Below are 18,826 nucleotides of genomic sequence, written 5' to 3' on the forward strand. Positions count from 1 at the left end.
TTCCCTGAACTGAAATATTGCCATTATTCTATCAGTCTTCCAGGCTAGACAAATTAAGACCATTCTCAACTCTTCATTCTTTGTCTCCTTCAATAACCAGTTAATCAGAAGATCCTATTTGTTCTTTCTTGTTATTGTCTGTCTTACTTTCCTTCCTTCCTATTCCAAGTTCTCTATTCTTGTCTCAATGTTAGACAAAATAAGTTTCATAGTCCCTGTTTTCCTCTGCTTCAATCCATCCAAGCTATCACAGTCAAATCAATATTCCCCAAATATCATTTTGCCTCCATTATTTCCCTGTTTAAAAACCTTCAATAGTTCCCCATTGTTTTTAGAATAAAATTATTTTTGAATCTGACTTTCAAGGCTCTTCATAATCTGACCACTTTCTACCTGTATTTCTAATGATATCTCCAACAACCCTTAATCTAATCAATTATCTCCTGAACTATCTATTCTAGCTCAATACTACTTAGTTGTTGTTCTCTGAATATGCTATTTCTTCATCCTGCACAGGGCCCTTCTCTCTACTTTTCTGCCATCTCTGCACAGAGTAGGCACCTGACAAATGTTTTCTCTTTCACATTGAACCCTTCAAGTCTCATCTTCTCTACGAAATGACTGATCATTCCAATAGTAATGTTCATTGTCTATGCCACTCACTGGACACTTAACAGATGCTATCTTGTTTCATTAGCTTTCTTCATATATCTATCTTGTCTTCTCAACCAAATAACAGACTCCTTGAGTCAGGAATCTTGTGCCTATCCCCATTATTATACCAATTTAATGAATTATGATGATGAATAAAGGACCCTTACTTCCCCCAATATAGCCACCACACAATACTAAGTTTTGGTCCAGATGCTGAATTAAATTCAAATAAATTCTACAAATATTTACAAGGTACCTTCTATGAACCAGGAACTATGGTAGGTTATGGAGATACAAAGACAAAAATAAAACAGTCCCTGACTTCAAGGAGCTTGTAGGAGGATATACTATATAAAGAAATAAAAGTAAATGTAAAGTATAAGCAACTCAATAAAAAGGAATTGTAAGAGGAAGAGAATGCTATTATATGGAAGGATTTGAATGATTTTGTGTAGGAAATGGTGTCTGAGCTGTGCTTTGATGGAAACTAGAAGGACTACAAGGCAGAGATGAGGAGGAAGTGCATTCTCGGCATGATGGATCACTTATGAAAAGCTTAGGGGTGGAGAGGAGAGAGGATACTATAAACGTGAAACTCCTACCAAGTCAATCTATAGCAGCTACCAAGGAGATTTCATGGTACAGCTGGTTTCCTGGAAGTGGAGTAATAGAAAATAAAAATATAAAGGGAACGGTGCTTTAGCTTCCAGATTGAGGTAGCTGTATCTTATTCTAGAGGCAATGGGAGGGTATAGAGTATACTTAAAAATATTAAGATGCATTACTTAAGGTACATTACTGTGTGTAGCAGAGCCCTAAGGTACTACGATGTAGTGGCATGGGATATTTTAAATTTTCAATTTAATTACTTAATAAATGGAACTTTTAGGTATTTTTTTTTGGTCTAGGGGCACTATGAAAAAACAATTGGGATTCTAAGGGCACAATGGACTGAGGAAATATGGGAACTTTGTCTTAAATATTTTGTAATTCAGACTTTTCATTGGGATTAGTATTCTCTCCCATTACCCATACTTAGTAAGGCTCTGTTAAGACTCTAGCTTGTATGGTGGGGGCTGCATGAGATTAACATAGTTATTCATAGTAAGTTAGAGGCTTATAGTAGCCATCTTTTAGCAGTGGAATTAAAATGTGTTAAGTTGGGAAAAGCAATACAAAAGAATCCATTTCAGGGAAACCAGAGTAGATAATTCTTTTGGGTAGAACGTTATTGATTTCAATAGTCAAATACCATCTCTGTTGTTTCAGCAAACGTACAGGAACACTCCCTGAAGAGTGTAGGAAATTAGCTGCTCTGTTCACATGCTTACCTGAAAAAAAGGACACCTGTCTCTCATCAGATGGAAGATCTACTGAGAAATGGGATGGCAGTACCTTAGAGATAAGTGAGATTTTAACCTCTAAGATACCTGAATACTCAGAAATGGAAAGCAGTATTGTATAGGGGAAAAAACCCTAGTCTTGGAATAAAACAAATAAGTAAACAAAAATTTGGGTTCAAATTGTGTTTGAGAGACTTATTAGTTCACTGACCCTGGACCTCTCAGTCTCAGTTTCTTCACTTCTAAAATGGGGATAATAGCATTTACCTCACAAGAGTGTTGTGAAGATCAAGTGAGATAGTGTATCTAAAATACTTTGATAACTTTAAAATGCTATACAAATTTTAGTAGTTGTTATCTATAAACAATTTATAGGCCAAGTACAAGCATGAACTTTGTGTAATAAGACTGAAGGATGGTAAAGAGGAAATATTTAACGAAATAAATAAAAATGTATTTTTAAAATCACATAATTCTAAAACTTTTTAAACATATAATTAAGGAAAAAATAAAATATTATACAAAATAATCTTCTAGAACAACAACAACAAAAAGACAGAAGGATGTCTGGCCATTACTGAAATGTGGTCATTGGGCTGGGACAAGATGGCGGTATAGAAGCAGGAAAACTCCATGAGCTCCCCCCATAACCACCTAAAATACCTATAAAATATGACTCTAAACAAATTTTAGAGCTGCAGAACCCACAAAGTGACAGAGAGAAACAAATCTCCAGCTGAAGGCAGCCCAGCAGGCTGGCAGGAAGGGGCCATTGCAGCACAGTGGGAGCCAAGCCAGGGCCCTTGTGAGCCCATGGATTTAGCCCCAAGGTGGCCCTGACCAACAGCAGTTAGAGCTGACCTCAAGACAATGGATCACCAGCAGCTGTGGCAGTTTCCAGAATTATCAACCCATAAATGCTAAAGAAAAAGTAAAAGGTCAGTGTAGAACTCTGTTGGAACTGGGGAGGACAGAGGTGCGGTCTGGCCTCTGACCCTGGAGTGAGAAGTGGTGGAGGTGCAGCAGATGTACAGCTGCCTCCAGGTGGCTGCTTCAGAGCTCCCAGCCTGCAGATCATAGGGGTGCCAAGCAATCATCCAGAAGGTAATCACTCTGCTTTAACCTGCCTGTATCTGGATCACAGTCTTGGGTGGTGGTCCTGAGGTGTGTGACCAATGAGCCAGAACATGTGGGGGCTATAGAGACAGTGCCCTCCTAATAGCTCTGGCAGCTTCAAAAACACCAGAAATTTGGGACAAAGCTCTCCCCTCTGGAAGCAGAATTGTATTGTGGCAAAGAGCTCAAAACCCAAGTAATTGAGTGGCAACATGAGCAAGCAGAGGAAGCAAAGCAAGCACAGCAATAACACTTTAGATTCCTCTTTTGTGGACAAAAAGGAGCAAAGCATGGAACAGGAGGAAGACAGCAAAGTCAGAACCCCTACACCAAAAGCTTCCAAGAAAAATATGAATTGGTTACAGGCCATGGAGGAGCTTAGGAAGGATTTTGAAAATCAAGTAAGAGAAGTGGAAGAGAGATTGGGAGGGGAAATGAGAATGATGAAAGAAAATCATGAAAAGAGAATCAACAACCTGACTGAAGAAAATAACACCTTAAAAATAGATTAATGTGGCAGCTAGGTGGCACAGTGAATAGGGCACCGGCCCTGGAGACAGGAAGACCTGGGTTTGGATCCAGCCTCAGACACAACACAAAAAATTGCCATGTGACCTTGGGCAAGTCATTTAACCCCAATTTCCCTAAAAAAATAGATTAACTCAAATGGCAAAAGAGGCCCAAAAAGCCAATAAGGAGAAGAATGCCTTAGAAAGCCAAATTTGACAGATGGAAAAAGAATTTCAAAAGCTCACTGAAGAGAATAATTCCTTCAAAATTGGATTGGAGCAAATGGAAGCTAATGACTTTATGAGAAATCAAGATACTATTAAACAGATCCAAACAAATGAAAAAATAGAAAGCAATGTGAAATATCTCATTGGAAAAAAAAAACTACTGACTTGGAAAATAGATCCAGGAGAGATAATTTAAAAATTATTGGGCTACTTGAAAGCCATGATCAAAAAAAGAAGCTAGAAATCATCCTTCGAGAAATTCTCAAGGAAAATTGCCCTGATATTTTAGAACCAGAGTGCAAAATAAAAATTGAAAGAATTCACCAATCACCTCTTGAAAAAGATCCCCAAAAGAAAACTCATAGGAATATTATAGCCAGGTTCTGGAGTTCCCAGGTCAAGTAGAAAATATTACAAGCAGCCAAGAAGAAACAATTTGAATGTTGTGGAAACACAATCAGGATAACACAAAATCTAGCAGCTTCTACATTAAGGGATCAAAGGGCTTGAATTATGGTATTCCAGAGGTCAAAGGAGCTAGAATTAAGACCAAGAATCACCTTCCCAGCAAAACTGAGTAGAATGTTTCAGGGGAAAATATGGTCATTCAATGAAATGGAGGACTTTCAAGCATTCTTGATGAAAAAACTAGAGTTGAATAGAAAATCTGACATTCAAATACAAGAAGCAAGAGAAGCATGAGAAGGTAAACAGGGAAAAGAAATCATAAGGAACTCATCAAAGTTAAACTATTTACATTCCTACATGGAAAAACAATAATTGTAATTTATGAAACTTTTCTCAGTATGAGGATAGTTGAAGGGAATATAAATGTTTATATATATATATGTATGTATGCATATGTATATATCTATATAGGAGGGTATATGTGTGTATGAATGCATATGTAAGTGTGTGTCTATATTTGTATATGTATACATAAACAGGGTACAGGACCAATTGAATAGGAAGGGATGATATTTAAAAGGTGAAACTGACAGGTGAGAGAGGAATATAATGAGAATAGATGGGGAGAGACAGAATGGGGTAAATTATCTCATATAGAAGAGGCAAGGGAAAACTGTTACAATGGAGGGGAAGAATAGGAAGGCAAAAAGGAATGAGTCAACCTTACTCTCATTGAATTTGGCTTAAGGAGGGAATGCCATACACACTAAACTGGGTATCTTGCCCTACAGGAGAGTAGGGATGAAGGGGATGATGGAGGGGAGGGCAGGTTGAGGGGTAGGGTAGTTAGAGGCACACACTTTTGAAAAGGGAAAGGGTCAAAGTAGAGAGTAGAACAAGTTGGAAATGGAATAGGATGGAGGGAAATATAGTCAGTCTTTCACAATATATCCACTATGGAAACGTTTTTGTAACTACACATGTACAACCTATATCGAATTGCTTATCTTCCCAGTAAGGGTGGGTGACGAAGGAGGAAGGGAAAGAATCTAGAATTTAAAGTTTCAAAATAAAATTTAAAAAATATTATTTATTATTATTATTATTATTTTATATGCAACTGGGAAATAAGATATACAGGCACTGGGGTATGGAGATCCATTTTGTCCTGCGGGGAAGTCAGAGGGGGAATGGGGGAGGATATAGGAGAGAGCAGATTGGGGGAGGGGGTATACAGTGAGATCGCTGTTTTGGAGTGGTGGGCAGGGGAAAGAAAGGGAGAAAATCTGTAACTCAAAATCTTGTGGAAAGGAATGTTATAAAACTAAAAAAAAATAAAATTTAATTAAAAAAAAGAAATGTGGTCATTGTTGCTATTATTCTTAGCATAACCATCATATACCACTGGACATAAAGTAAAAAGGAAACATATATATATATGTATATATATATAGTATGTGTATGTTTATACATATATAATAGATAGATGCATATGTACACTTGTTTGTTGTTCAGTCCTGTCCAACTCTTCATTACCCTGTGGATCATACTGTCCATCTTTGCTATTCTTGGCAAAGATACTAGAGTGCTTTGCCATTTCCTTCTCCAGTATATTAAGGCAAATAGAAGTTAAGCGACTTGCCCAGGGTCATAGGACTAGTAAGTGTCTGAGGCTGGATTTGAACTCAGGTCTTCCTGACTCCAGGCCCAGCACTCTAACCACTGAGATACCTACACATATATATGTACACACATACATATATATCTATATTCAAGAAAAAGCATATAAATATATATGTATAAAGTAATTTCAAGAGGAAAAGAATGCGAAAAGGTGGGAGGATGTGTTATCTAGCTATACTTTGAAGGAAGCTAGAGAGTCTACTGGGTAAGAAGGGAGACCATTCTATAACTAAAGGGGATCTCAGAGGTAATTTAGTATATTCTTCCTTTTTATACAGCCCCAAGTGACATATCCCAAATCACAAAGATATAATTGACCAGGGGCAAGGCATCCTCCACTGTGACATATTGCTGCCCCAAGCTGGTGCATTATAAAATCAGATGAGTCACAATAAGTATTTACTTTTCTATAGCATTTTAAGGTTTATAAAGCCTTTTACTTACAAGAACCTGAGTCTCAGATACAACTCAATCTCAGAAAGACTTGTCCAATGACACATATCTAGTAAGTGGCAGAGGTTAGGAGTGACCATAGTTCTTCTGATTCTCAGTTCAATTCTTGCTTTCTAGACTACACAACACATTATTTTTTAGAATAACAGAAAGCTATTAGCATGTACACACAACCACATGAACACATGCATTGGTTTAAACCTAATGTAAATTATGGGCAGTGATTAGTGAAGCTTCCTTTAGCAGCTGCTTGAGTGAAGGATCTCTCCCGACTCACCGCCTTCCTCTCCCCCACTCCCCTCCCCCAGCCACCTGCACAGTGGAAGGGAGAAAGCAGCTTTTCTGTCTGGTTGAACACCAATATCCTCCCTCAGTCTCTGGCTGGAGCAAGCCTTGCCTTGCAGCAGGCCACTTACACTCCATTGAAGTTCCATTATTCACCATAGGAGTGGACCTGAGGACAGGGAGATAGGGGAAGGTTGTCACCAAGATTCAGGTAAACCCTTGGGAAAAGAATCTACTTCAAAGGAATTTGTTCTCTCTGCTCTTATTGTCTAGTGGTAAGTTTGAAAGCAGTAAATGGCAGCACTGGGTGGGGGTGTGTGTGTGTGTGTGTGTGTGTGTGTGTCATGGCATATTGTATGATTGCATCAAGAGGTGTAGGACTAGACCTGTGGAGGCAGGTTCAAGATGTATAGGGTAGAAAGGAGCACACCATTAATACTTAGAAGGTATGCATTAGCTCTGTATAAGGCTTCATAATTTAGATCATTAAGTAGTGTTTAAGGTTAAAACAAAGTATCATGTTATAAAAGTGGAGCTTCTCTCCCACCCCAACTAATTCAATCAATCAATCAACGAGATGTGATCAATTTTCAATGTGTAAAGATAGTTTATACTTGTGATCTTTTTTACAGATTGTGGATCTTTTTTGCTGGATCAAGAAAGAAAGCAATTTTACTGGCTGAGAGGCTCAGTGACACCCATGGGGCCCAGGTATAGAGTAGCCATCTGTCCACCAGGGAATTCAGTCCAGAAGGGTCCAGTAGAATGGTGGAAAATTTGGGCTTTGGAATTGAGAATTCCAGTTGGAGACAAATCCATAAGGGGGAACTATTCTTTCTGTGGGGAGGCGGCTGGAGTTTCTCCTTCTCTCTCCTTTTCCTACTCTTTTCCATTAATAGGAAACAGTGCATTTAGTCTGTAGCAGGGAGAGACATACCAAGCACAAATTCAGACACAGAGAGAGATGCAAAAAAATAGTTGTGGCTACCTGAGGGACAAAGTAACTTCAAGCCATATGATCCCTTGATCCAAAAAAAGAATGCCAGTTTTGGATTCAAAAAAGAACTTCTGGTAACGAGGCAATTTGAGTTTACTCTCTGGTCATACATGTTCTATGCATGTATACTTCACTACCATTGTATTCTAAGTTTAAGACAGTCTTCCTCTGGACTCTGTACTTTTGAGAAAGGAGACTTAGGCTATTGGGAGGAAATCTTCTGTAACAGCTGATTTTACAACATCACCTTAGCAAATATAGCTTTCTGAAAGCTCTGGCGGATAATCAATGGAAGGCACACTGGTTGGGGCTTGTGAATGACAGTCCTAGAAATCTCAATTCCCTAAGGTTGCTCCTGGAACTCTAGGGGAAGTATTAGTTAGCTACCTTCTAGGCATTCAATTCACCAATGAGTGTAGAGTTGAGGAAATGTTCCCTGAGGGGGTGCTACAATGAGATGGTAGCTAGAAGAAATATTTAGAGACCATCCATTCCAACCCCTTATTTATAAATTAAGAAACCAAGGATCAGTAATATAAAATGGCTCCAAGAATAGCTGGGAACTTCAAAGAACTTCATGGTCCAGCTCAAAAGGCACCTCCTTCAGGAAGTCTTCCTGATTCATACATCCAAATGTGATCTTGCTCTCTCTATTCAGAGAAGAGCACCTTGTTTATCCCATTCTTATGGTACATTTTGCCTTGCATTATAGTCATTTACATACATGCCTTATCATCCTTACACCCTCTTGTTAAACTGTGAGTTCCTTGAAGACAGAGTCTGGGCTTTATTCAACTTCCCATCCTCTCTCATGCCCAACACTGTAATTTTTACATAATATGTCCCTGTAAAAAATGATTGGATTGAAGTATATTCTAATATTGACTGTAAAGGAAATTGGACAATTAGTACTATCTCTGTGATTTTCAGTTTTTCAAAGTCTAATTACTTGGTTCGGCAAGTCTAAACCTGATGGGAACTGAACTCACTGGGGGGATGGGGAGAAAAAGTATTGCTCCTAGGGGAAACTAATCAACTTGCTTAGCTATAATTTTACTTCCTTTACTCCAATAATGATGTTGCTTCATATTTTGCAGATCTCCTGTCCCTGCATTCCACCCCTTAAGTAACCATTCCAAACTGTGTGGGAGCACAGCCTTTATTGGGTCCTAACACACTGTCTTCTGATCTGTCTATACCAACATTAAATAGCAAACCACACAATTTTATCTATCTTACGCACACTGGATTTTGATTTCACTGTTAATTCATTTTCCTTCCTTGTGGGACCAGACTCTCTGAAGACTTTCTCTTAGATCTTTGCTCTTAACCTTGTACCCTTAGAGTCAACCTGACTTTGGATTTGAGCAGAATAGTCCCTGGTTTCCTTTATGAGTCTGTCTTCTTGGCCCATTACATATGCCTGTTAATATCATTTGCACCTTCTCACATTGGTATTACTACTAACTGGAAAGGTCTATCACATGGAGCCCTTGGCAGTAATTTTTCTCTCAACTAAGTCAAGGAGCGCTTTATAACAGTTTATTAAGCCATTAAGAGCATCTCCTGTGAATGCATACAACTTGGCAAGCAGAGTAGGAATCAATTACTCAAACACTGAGTGATGATGGTACTTTCCAAAGCCAGCCAGCTTGAGCTGGAAATATTTCCAATCAAGGGGAAAAAAGATTTCAAGGGTTACTGTTAATTGCTTGTTGTTGTTTTTTTTAAATAATTATCCCATCCTATAGCAAGTCATCCATTCAATTCCAGGGGAAACCTACTGATGAGATGCCATTTCTCTGCAGCATTTGGCAGTCAGATCAATGTTGGAAAGGATTCTCTTGAGGAAGGATGTTAAAATTATGCTGCCAGAGATATATTATCTTTTTTGTCTCTAAGTACTGGTGGGAATCCAAGAGATTTCTTTTTTGTGTGACTTTCCCTTCTGATTGTCATTTGATAGAATTCTGAATTCAGAGTACTATACCTGTTGGGCATATCTGTTGAAAATGATCTCGTGATTCTGGACTTCTGGAAGATTCTTCTAGATGAATGAATGAAAAAAAAGATTTATTATGTGCTTATGATGTGCCAGGCTATGCTAAAATAAAGCAATACCAACACAAAGAGAGAGAGTTCCTACTCTCAAGCAGCTTATATGTGTTAAGAAAAAAAAAAAATCTCCCGGGAGAGAGGATCATAGTTTTAGAGCTGGAAGGGACCTTAGAAACAATTTAATTTGATCCTCTAATTATACAGTTGAGGAAATGAGGCCTGGAGGTGATAAATGCCTTGTCAAAGTTGTATGGGTAGTAAGGTGACAGAACATAGATTTGAACTCTGGTCCTGTGACTCTAAGTTCAAGCACTTTTTCCATGTCCCAATCAGCTTCACTGTGGAGAAACAAAGACCCCTGCCCGATTCTTAGCCAGAGGTCTTGCTTGGCAGCTTGCTCTCTTATCCATTGCTACTAATGCTCATCTACTGTCACATATGGGGAAACTAAGGTCTGGGGAAGAAAAAGAATTGGCCTTAGGCTATATAGATTTAGGATTGAAAACATAATCTCTTTTTCTTCCTTGCTCCACCCCTGCCATCTGTTCCAAAGATCCTGTCATCCATCTCCTCTTTTTCTTTGTATATTCTTTCCTTTGATAATCTCATTTGCTCCCATGACCTCAACTATCTCCTTTATTAAGATAGCTGCAAAATGTATCCAAAATGGAGCCCACTGTCTTTCCCTCAAACCCACTCCTCTTTTTCATGTTACTTTTTCAATACCTTGGTGTTATTTTCAACTCTTGATTCCTCACTTCTCACATCTAATCAGTAGCCAAGTTCTATCAGTGCTTCTACCATAAGCTCTCTCACATCTCCTTTTCTTTATTCCCATGGCCACACGGAAATGTTTGTAGGCCCTCATTTCCCACCCCACTGGACTAGTACAGGAGTCTTCTCCTCATAGACTTTCTTGATCTTCCTCTCTTTCTCTGCTGCTCTAAACATGAATGCCAGACAAATGTTTCTTAAGCATCAATCTAGTCATGTTAGTCATCTGTTCAAAATCTTTCAGCAATTATTGCCTGCCAAATAAATCCCAAGCTTCTTTGTCCGGCATACAAGGTCCACCACAATTTGGTGACACCCTAACTCTCCAGTCTTATTTACTGCTAATTTCCTCCATCTTCTCTATGCTCCGCCAAACTGGGCTACTATCATTCTGAATACATGTTCTATGCTTTTCTATCTCCATTCTTTTCCTCATGGTATTCCTTTCATCTCTCTCCCCTGCAAGTGCTTCCCCTTCCCCATTTTATGAAATATTATCCCTCCTTTAAGGCACAGATCAGAAATATGTTTAATAGGAATGTATATGTAGAGCCTATATCAGATTGCAGGTCATCTTGGGGAGGTAGGAGGAAAAATTTAAAACTCATGGAAGCAAATATTGAAAACTAATAACAAATAAATTAACTAATTAAAAAAACCCTGTATATACTTAGAGAACATCATAAACGTCTTAAGAATTGGGATTGTTTTAGATTTGTATTTGTATCCCTACAACCTGGCACAATGCTGAGCAACCAGTAGGAATTTAATAAACATTTACTGATAGGATGGGAAAAAAGGCATAGATCAAACTTCACCTTCTCTACAAGGCCTTCTTCCTGGCCCACCCCAGCCCATGTAGATCTTATGTAGCACTCTCTGTTCCCCTACTTAATAAACATCATATTTTTGTGCGAATAGCTTATTTTATGTATATATTATTTTAAATATTCCTTTACTACTGTTGGCTATATGAAGGCAGATATTGTGTCTCATTTGACTTTTGATCTCCCTCAGGATCTTTCATAGTGCTCTGCAGATGGCGAATGTTTAATAAACAGTGGCTGAATTAACTCCATCAGAAGCCATCACTAGCTCATTGTAGCCTCTCAGATTATTGTGGGTAAGAGTAAGGAGTGATCTCCCAGCCAAGACCCCACTGCCTACTTACCTTGAAGTTCATAAACTTGAAGCTTCCTTGTAGATCCCTAGAAAATCAGTGAGAAAATCACCAAGAGAATAACCAGTATTCAGTTTTAATATGGGAGGTAGAAAGGGCATCCAGTGGTCATCCAGTTTATAAAACCAGAAATATGTTGGTATTTAACTCAGTTACTTGCTTATACTACCTATAATCTTCTAGAACAGGAAATGAACTACAAGATTCCCTGAGGTCAGGGAATGCATGAATTATTATTTATCATTATTAATATTGTTTAAACCTAGCTTTATTTGGTTGAACCCAGAGATCTTACTGTAGAGATCAAGGTGACCTGAGAGACAGTGAAAGGTTCCTGCCCTCACCTAAGGATGGAAGTAAGGGATACTTAGATTCCATTCAGAGCTTGTTTTGGGTTCCCTCAGGTGTATTCTGGGTCCACTAAAGTTTGTGTTTTTGGCAGCTTGCTCTCTTATCCATTGCTACTAATGCTCATCTACTGTCACAGATGGGGAAACTGAGGTCCAGGGAAGAAAAAGGATTGGCCTTAGGCTGTATAGATTTAGGATTGAAAATGTGGTCTCTCTTTCATCCTTGCCCCACACTTGCCATATATTCCAAATGTCCTGTCATCCATCATCAGTGAGGCCAGTCAGGTCAATGTTCTTAATGCTCTTGTCTGAACTCTATCAAATGCAACCTCACAAAGACTTGTGGAAGAAGCCACTCCTTTCTGGCTCTCTGTCTATACCAAATGACTTAATAAATTCCTTTCTAAAATGATTTCATATTTTGGAGTTTGTTCTCATGAAGAGCAAATATTTCTTCTTCTTTTTCTTCTTTGTATGACTGATTCTTGCATAATACAGAGCCTGGAACCTAGTAGGAGCTTAATAGGACCATGGGATCATAAATTCAGAGCTGGAAATTATCACAGAGGTCAAGTCAAATTCCCTCATTTTCCATATGAAGAAACTGAGGCATAAAGAGATTAAGAGATAATGGTAGCTAGCATTTATAAGGTGCTTTAAGTTTGCAAAATGCTTTATAAACATTATCCTCATTTGATTCTCATAACAATCTTGGGAGGTAGGTGCTATTATTTCTTCCCATTTTACAGATAAGAAAGATAGAGGTGGAGTGACCTGATCACATTAACAAAGTTAATATGTGTCTGAGGCTGGATTTGAACTTGAGTCTTCCTGACTCTATGATGCCCCATAGCTGCCTCTGACTTGCCTATGGTCTCATAATTGATAAGGGCTTAGATGGTATTTGAACCTAGGTCTTCCTCACCACAATACATGAGTTAAGTGAAGTATTGTAGGAAAGGAAGTTATAGGGAAATGTTACAGGAAAAGAAGCCTGGAAAACTCTTCCTTTAGTGGTTTCCCATGACTTGGTGTCCCAGAAGAGCTCCTTCCTTTCTCTATCCCCCTAGCCCAGGACCCTGGAATCATGGGAACTTGCTCAACCTGTTGAGTAGGATGGTTTGGAGTAAGGAAGACCTGAATTCAAATCCCAGGTCTATCACTTATTACTGGTATGAACTTGGTGTCCTTAGCTCCTGCCTGGAACATAGCATGAACTTAATAGAACTGTAAGGCCATCAATTTAGAGCTGGAAGGGACCTTTCTGCGTCTCAGTTTTTCTTCTATAAAATGAGGGCCTTAGATAGTCTCTGGGGTCTCTTCTAGATTTAGATCTATGACCTTATGGATTGTTAGATCTTCAATTCTTACCCCATCTGATTCTCTTTATTACAACATTTATGTTTTTGCTATTTGCAGGAGGTACAGTGTGGTGTAGAGAGATTGACTCAGAGTGAGAAAGGTCTGAGTTTGAATCCTGCCTTGGATACCTACTAGCTAGGTGACCCCCAAACAAGTCACTTGACCTCTCTGGGACTCAGTTCCCTCATCTGTAAAACAAAGGCATTGGATTTGATGACCCCTAAAATCCCTTCCAACTCTATGATCCTATGAACATTTAGAATCCATTCTCCCACTGACCCATGATAGATCAGAATAACTTCACCTGTTAGCACCCTGATCTTTCAGGAAGATTCGCGGGAAGAACTTCACTTGTCTGTCAATTGTGGGAACCACCACATAGGTGCCAGGGACAAGGTGGAAGCTTTCTGTGTAATTCCATTTGGACATAACATTCTTTCCCTGAATAGGACTTGTGAATTCAAAATACATGGGATTCAATGGGTTGTGGAGATCATGGATCTGAAGAAAACAAAGAAAAGAGTGAGAATAAATGACCTTCTCTACTCAGGACACAGCTTCAATAGGAGCTGTCTTGATTCATCAGTGCAACATAACCACATTGGGAAAGCAACCATCACTGAAATAGCCATCTAGCAAGCCAGTTCATATACTTATTTCCTAAAGATAACACAAATTAAGTCATAGGAAACGTGACCAGGAAATGACTTTGAAGTTTCAATAAATGAATTTCCTACAGCCATGTTCTTTGTCCCAACATACCCAATTGAGTGTGCATGTTATTCCCTCCTGTCTGCTCCCCAACTGACTTGCTTTGTCCCATCTGCTAATCTTTCATAATCTACTTGATGTTTTCAATACATGTGTTATGTGTAGATACATGATTCCTTGCCCTCTCCCTTATGTGTTTTGCCTCCATACCTTTCCACAGTCTGTACCCCATGCCAGGAGTATTCTTTCTTTTTTTTAATTTTTAAATTCATTTTGAACTTAAATGCAAACAAATAGAAAGAACACTTCCATGTACATAGCACAACAAAAAAAGATTCAGTATAAAACCATAAATTTCCATTTCATACTGTTTACTTAAAAAAACTCATTTGATACATTATTTTCAATGCTATCCTGCTTTTCTGTGTTTCCTTCTAAATTTTCTTTTGTTCTATGCTGTGCACTTTTTATTTTTTCTGTCTCCCATCCCACCCTAGAGAAGGTTACCATTAGACACAAATACACATGCACACCCACACATATATACATAAATACATACATATTATACATACTTCTTTAACAGTTCTTTCTCTGAATGTGTATAGCATCTTCCTTCAATAGATTCTTTGTAGCTGATTTGAGGACTTATACTCACAGAGACTCATTCAGTCAGAGCTTTTCTTACAACAATATTGCTGTTACTGTGTACAAGGTTCTGGGTTCTGATCATTTTGCTCTTCCTTATTTCATGCATGTCTTTCCATGTTTTTCTAAACTCAGTCAACTCACCATTCCTTATAGCACAGTAGTATTTCATAGTGTTCTTTCTTTAACCCTCATCTCTTAGAAAACCCAATGTCATTCAAGGCTCACTTCTGATATGGTACCTTTGACTCCTCTTTTATCCAGCCTCATTTTGGATCAATTTTGGGCTTGAGATATAATGTAATATAATGGATAGATAGACTGGACTCAAAGTAGGGGAGACTTTGACTCAAGTCTTGTCTCTGACACACACACTGGTTGTGTGTCCCTAGGGAAAGCTCTTACCCTTCCAGTATCCCAGGCAATTTTATTATATTATAGGTTACAGAGCAGTTGAAATGTATTGGTATAAGGAATTTTACCATCAGAAATTCTCTGCATCAGTTAAATCACAAACCTACTCCCCTTGCAATGTTTTTGTACTTAATCATCAGTGAATATATATGAGTCCCCATGTCCTCACGGGCAGGGATTATTTTTATTTTGTAGCCTCAACCTTGGACAGTATCTGGCATGTGTTAGATGCTTGATAAATGTTAGTCAAGTTAAAGTAATACTTGACAACTGATTGTGCATGTGAGGAGAGAGAGGAGGGGAAGATAATGCCAAGCTTATTCACATGGAGGCCTGGAAGAATGGTGGAGCCATCAATAGAAAGGTAGAAGTTTTCAAGAGCGGTAAGTACTATAGAAAAATTCCATGAGAAGTTTATGAAGGCAAAGACTATGGACTGTAATTATTTACAAATTTGTCTTATTTCCCTTCTACATGCTGTGGATAGACTCTAGACTTAACACTATAGAAGACTTGGGTTCAAATCACACTTCTGATATTTACTAGTTGTGTGATCATAACATTACCATTCTGAGACTCAGTTTTCTCATCTGCAAAATGAGCATAGATAATCTATAGTAGTAACCACAGAAGGTTGTGTGATTCGAGTGATATGGTGCATAAAGCATCTTGTAAAATTAAAAGTACTAGTTAAGTATCAGACATTATTATAAAAGCACAGATTTCAGTGTTGGAAAAGTCTTCAGCAACCATCCAGTCAAATCTACACCCTGAAAGGAATCCCCATTTTAATGTAGTAGGCAAGTGGCTATTAGGCTTTTGCTTAAAAACATCTAACGAGTGTGAAGAAGGAGACGGTATGCTCCATTTTTGGATAGATATAATTTTCAGTTTCTTGGCATCAGGCCTAAAATTTCCTCTTTGTAAATTCCTCCCATCACTCCTAGTCAATATGGTATAATTTTTTGTTTCTTTTAATGGAAAGCATTTAGTATCTGTTATTCTCAGTTTCATGAAATCAAAGACCTGAGTCTTATCTGTTTATCTCCCCTGAGGCCTATAGGAGTCAGTGCTCTGTCATCCAGGTCAGGTGAACCCCTTAGAAGACAGGCTTTGACATGGGTTGCTTTAACTTCTCATCATCTAGGGCTCTGCCTCTCTCTGTCAGCCTCCTAGGGCCATGACAGAATTCCTCCTCTTTGAAGAATCTATGGGCCCTGATGATTCTACTTTTATTTCAATGTCCTCTAAGAGATAAAACAACAAATATAATGCATCAGCTATTATTAGGATGACACACACATATTACAAAGTAAAAACCCTTTACTAAACAAATTTCTTCCCAGACAGACCGGGTGCCGAGATTCCATTTAAAATGGTTACACAGCGTGACATAGTTATTTATGAGTTCTGCCTTTGGGAGAAAACAGTGAGAAAGAGGAGAGGTGCTGTTCAGTGGTCAGGGGTGACAGGCCAGGCTATTGGACTTAGTTCTTAGTTCTGCAACACTGAATTTCCCTCTAAGTCATGCATTTGGGGGCCCATTGAAGGGCACCCTGTATATATTCAATCAAAGGTGCTCTGGTTACATCAGAGAATTCTCTTCTGTTTTGCAGCCAGGTTATATTTCTTTCTTGGTCACTTCTGGCAAAGCTGATAATGATAATTGTTCTGCCTCAAAAAGCATTGACTTCTCCGAGTGTTGCCCAAATGAACTGAAGATTAATATTGTTTCTCTCCCTCTCTCTCTGGTTTTATCTCTTTTCCTGTGACTGTCTCCTTCTCTCTTTGTCTGTGTCTGTATCTGTCTCTTTCTGTCTTACTCCCTAGAGGAAGGTGTATCCTAAATTTTCATTAAGAAACTTTTCCCATTGTGGGATAATCTTGTCTGGGAGGATTTTCTCTTCTGGGAATGCCTTTTTTTTGGAGGGGATAGCTAGGATGGACATCTCCCTACACTGGCATCAACTTTTCTCCCAATTCAGAATTCTATTCCCCATATTCAACATTCCATGTCCTGAACCTGCGTATTTGCATAGGGTGACCCCATACTTAGAACATACTTTCTCCTCACTTCTACCTCTTAGAAACCTTAGCTTCCTTTATGCCTCAGCTCAGGTTAGTTTTTCTCTCCTTCCTCAAAGTATATTGTTTTTATTCCTCTGTATAAATGGAAACTCCTTGAAAGTAGACTCTTTAAAAAAATCTTTGACTGTAACTCGGGAGCCTAACATGCTTTGAACATAGTAACTGTTTAATAAGTGTTTGTTGAATGGAATTAAGATTGAGGACACCTTCAACCTATTTTCATTTTCTTACTTCAATCTATAAAATAGGGATGGAGAAAATGAAACCTGGTCAACTTCTGTGTCAACAGACTGTTTTAAGGATAAACAAGACAACAGAAAAATATGTCAGCCTTTGGGAAGGAAGGTACATTTAAGGAGTCTTATGGTGGACCTTGTCCAAGGGTTTTAAGCATTCAGCCAACATGAGTCTTCACAAGGTTGGGTTGGTTCCTCTTTTAATTATGACAATTATTTTTGGTTCAGTCATCAATGTAACGAACTCTCTGCTAAGAAAGTCCCTCTACTACTGCAGATCATCAATAGATCTACAATATTCCTAGAAAGTTGCCCAGGACAGTGAGAGGTTAAGTGACTTTTCCCAAAGCCATCATGTATCAGAAATGGGACATGAGCCCAGGTCATGCTCTCTCCCAATATGGTTTATGGTAGGCTGACTCTAGAGTCAGAGGACCTGGGTTAAAATCTAATCTCTGATTTATATTACTTATTTTGACCATAGGCAAGTTAATTAACTTTTCTGAGTCTCGATTTCCTCATATGTAAAATAAAGGGTTTGGAAGGACTATTTGGACTCTGATGTCTTTTCCAGTTCTATAATTACAATCTCTACTAACTAGAGCAAGGTCTTTTGTTTGTTTATAGAGTCTCCTTATCTTGCCCAAGCTGGTGGTACAAGTGGCCACTCACAGGACCAGTTGTACTACTGATCAGCATGAGACTTGCTCTCTTTCTGACATGGGCTGGTTTGTCCCAAACCTCCCTCTTCTTGAGAATTCACCATATTGATGTTAGACAGTGTGGAAATTACTTGACTGAAGCTTAGAACTCCCAAGGTCAAGCAATCTACTACCTTCCATTTCACTGGTAGCAAGGATTATAAGTATTTATCACAGCACCTATAAGTCATGCTGTTAAATAAGATCTGTGCATAGAAGGTCTGTGAAACTGTATGAAAAAAGGTATAAATTTGCTTTAAAATAATTGGTTTCCTTTATAATTCTTTTATTTTGTACGTATAAAAACATGGGCATTTGGTACAGTGTCTGGCACACAGGTGGGGCTTAATAAATTTTTATTGATGACTATTCTGAAGAATCCATAGGCTTCATCAGACTACCAAATGGGTCTTCGGCAAAAGGTTAAGAACTGTTGCACAAAACCTTGTTACATCTTACTCCAATTCTTTAAGTATTATAATTTCATTACTGTGAACAGGTGCTTTCTCAGAGCAGTTCACAATGCCTCTGTCTCCTAACACATAGTCTTCCAGGGTTATTATGGAATAAAAATATATTATCCTGAAGTCCTCCTAATGATACGATTCTCTCAAGTTAAGTTAATTTTTAG

The 18,826-nt window shown here is 38.5% G+C and overlaps 1 protein-coding gene across 1 annotated transcript in view; it reads right to left on the minus strand.

The window, feature by feature from the left end:
- The window catches only part of CAPN13 (calpain 13), a 189,081-nt gene that overhangs the window by 8,480 nt on the left and 161,775 nt on the right, over window positions 1–18,826 (minus strand). Inside the window, exons 14-15 of the mRNA XM_069071813.1 lie at window positions 13,705–13,901; window positions 11,680–11,716 (exon numbers count right to left, since the gene is read on the minus strand). Of these exons, the coding sequence (XP_068927914.1) occupies window positions 11,680–11,716; window positions 13,705–13,901 (234 nt within the window). The remainder of the gene's footprint in view (window positions 1–11,679; window positions 11,717–13,704; window positions 13,902–18,826) is intronic.

The sequence above is a fragment of the Petaurus breviceps genome, unplaced genomic scaffold (assembly GCF_028583685.1).
Source record: "Petaurus breviceps papuanus isolate PSGF00001 unplaced genomic scaffold, PetGlider_PUasm1.0 90845, whole genome shotgun sequence".
NCBI lineage: Eukaryota > Metazoa > Chordata > Mammalia > Diprotodontia > Petauridae > Petaurus > Petaurus breviceps.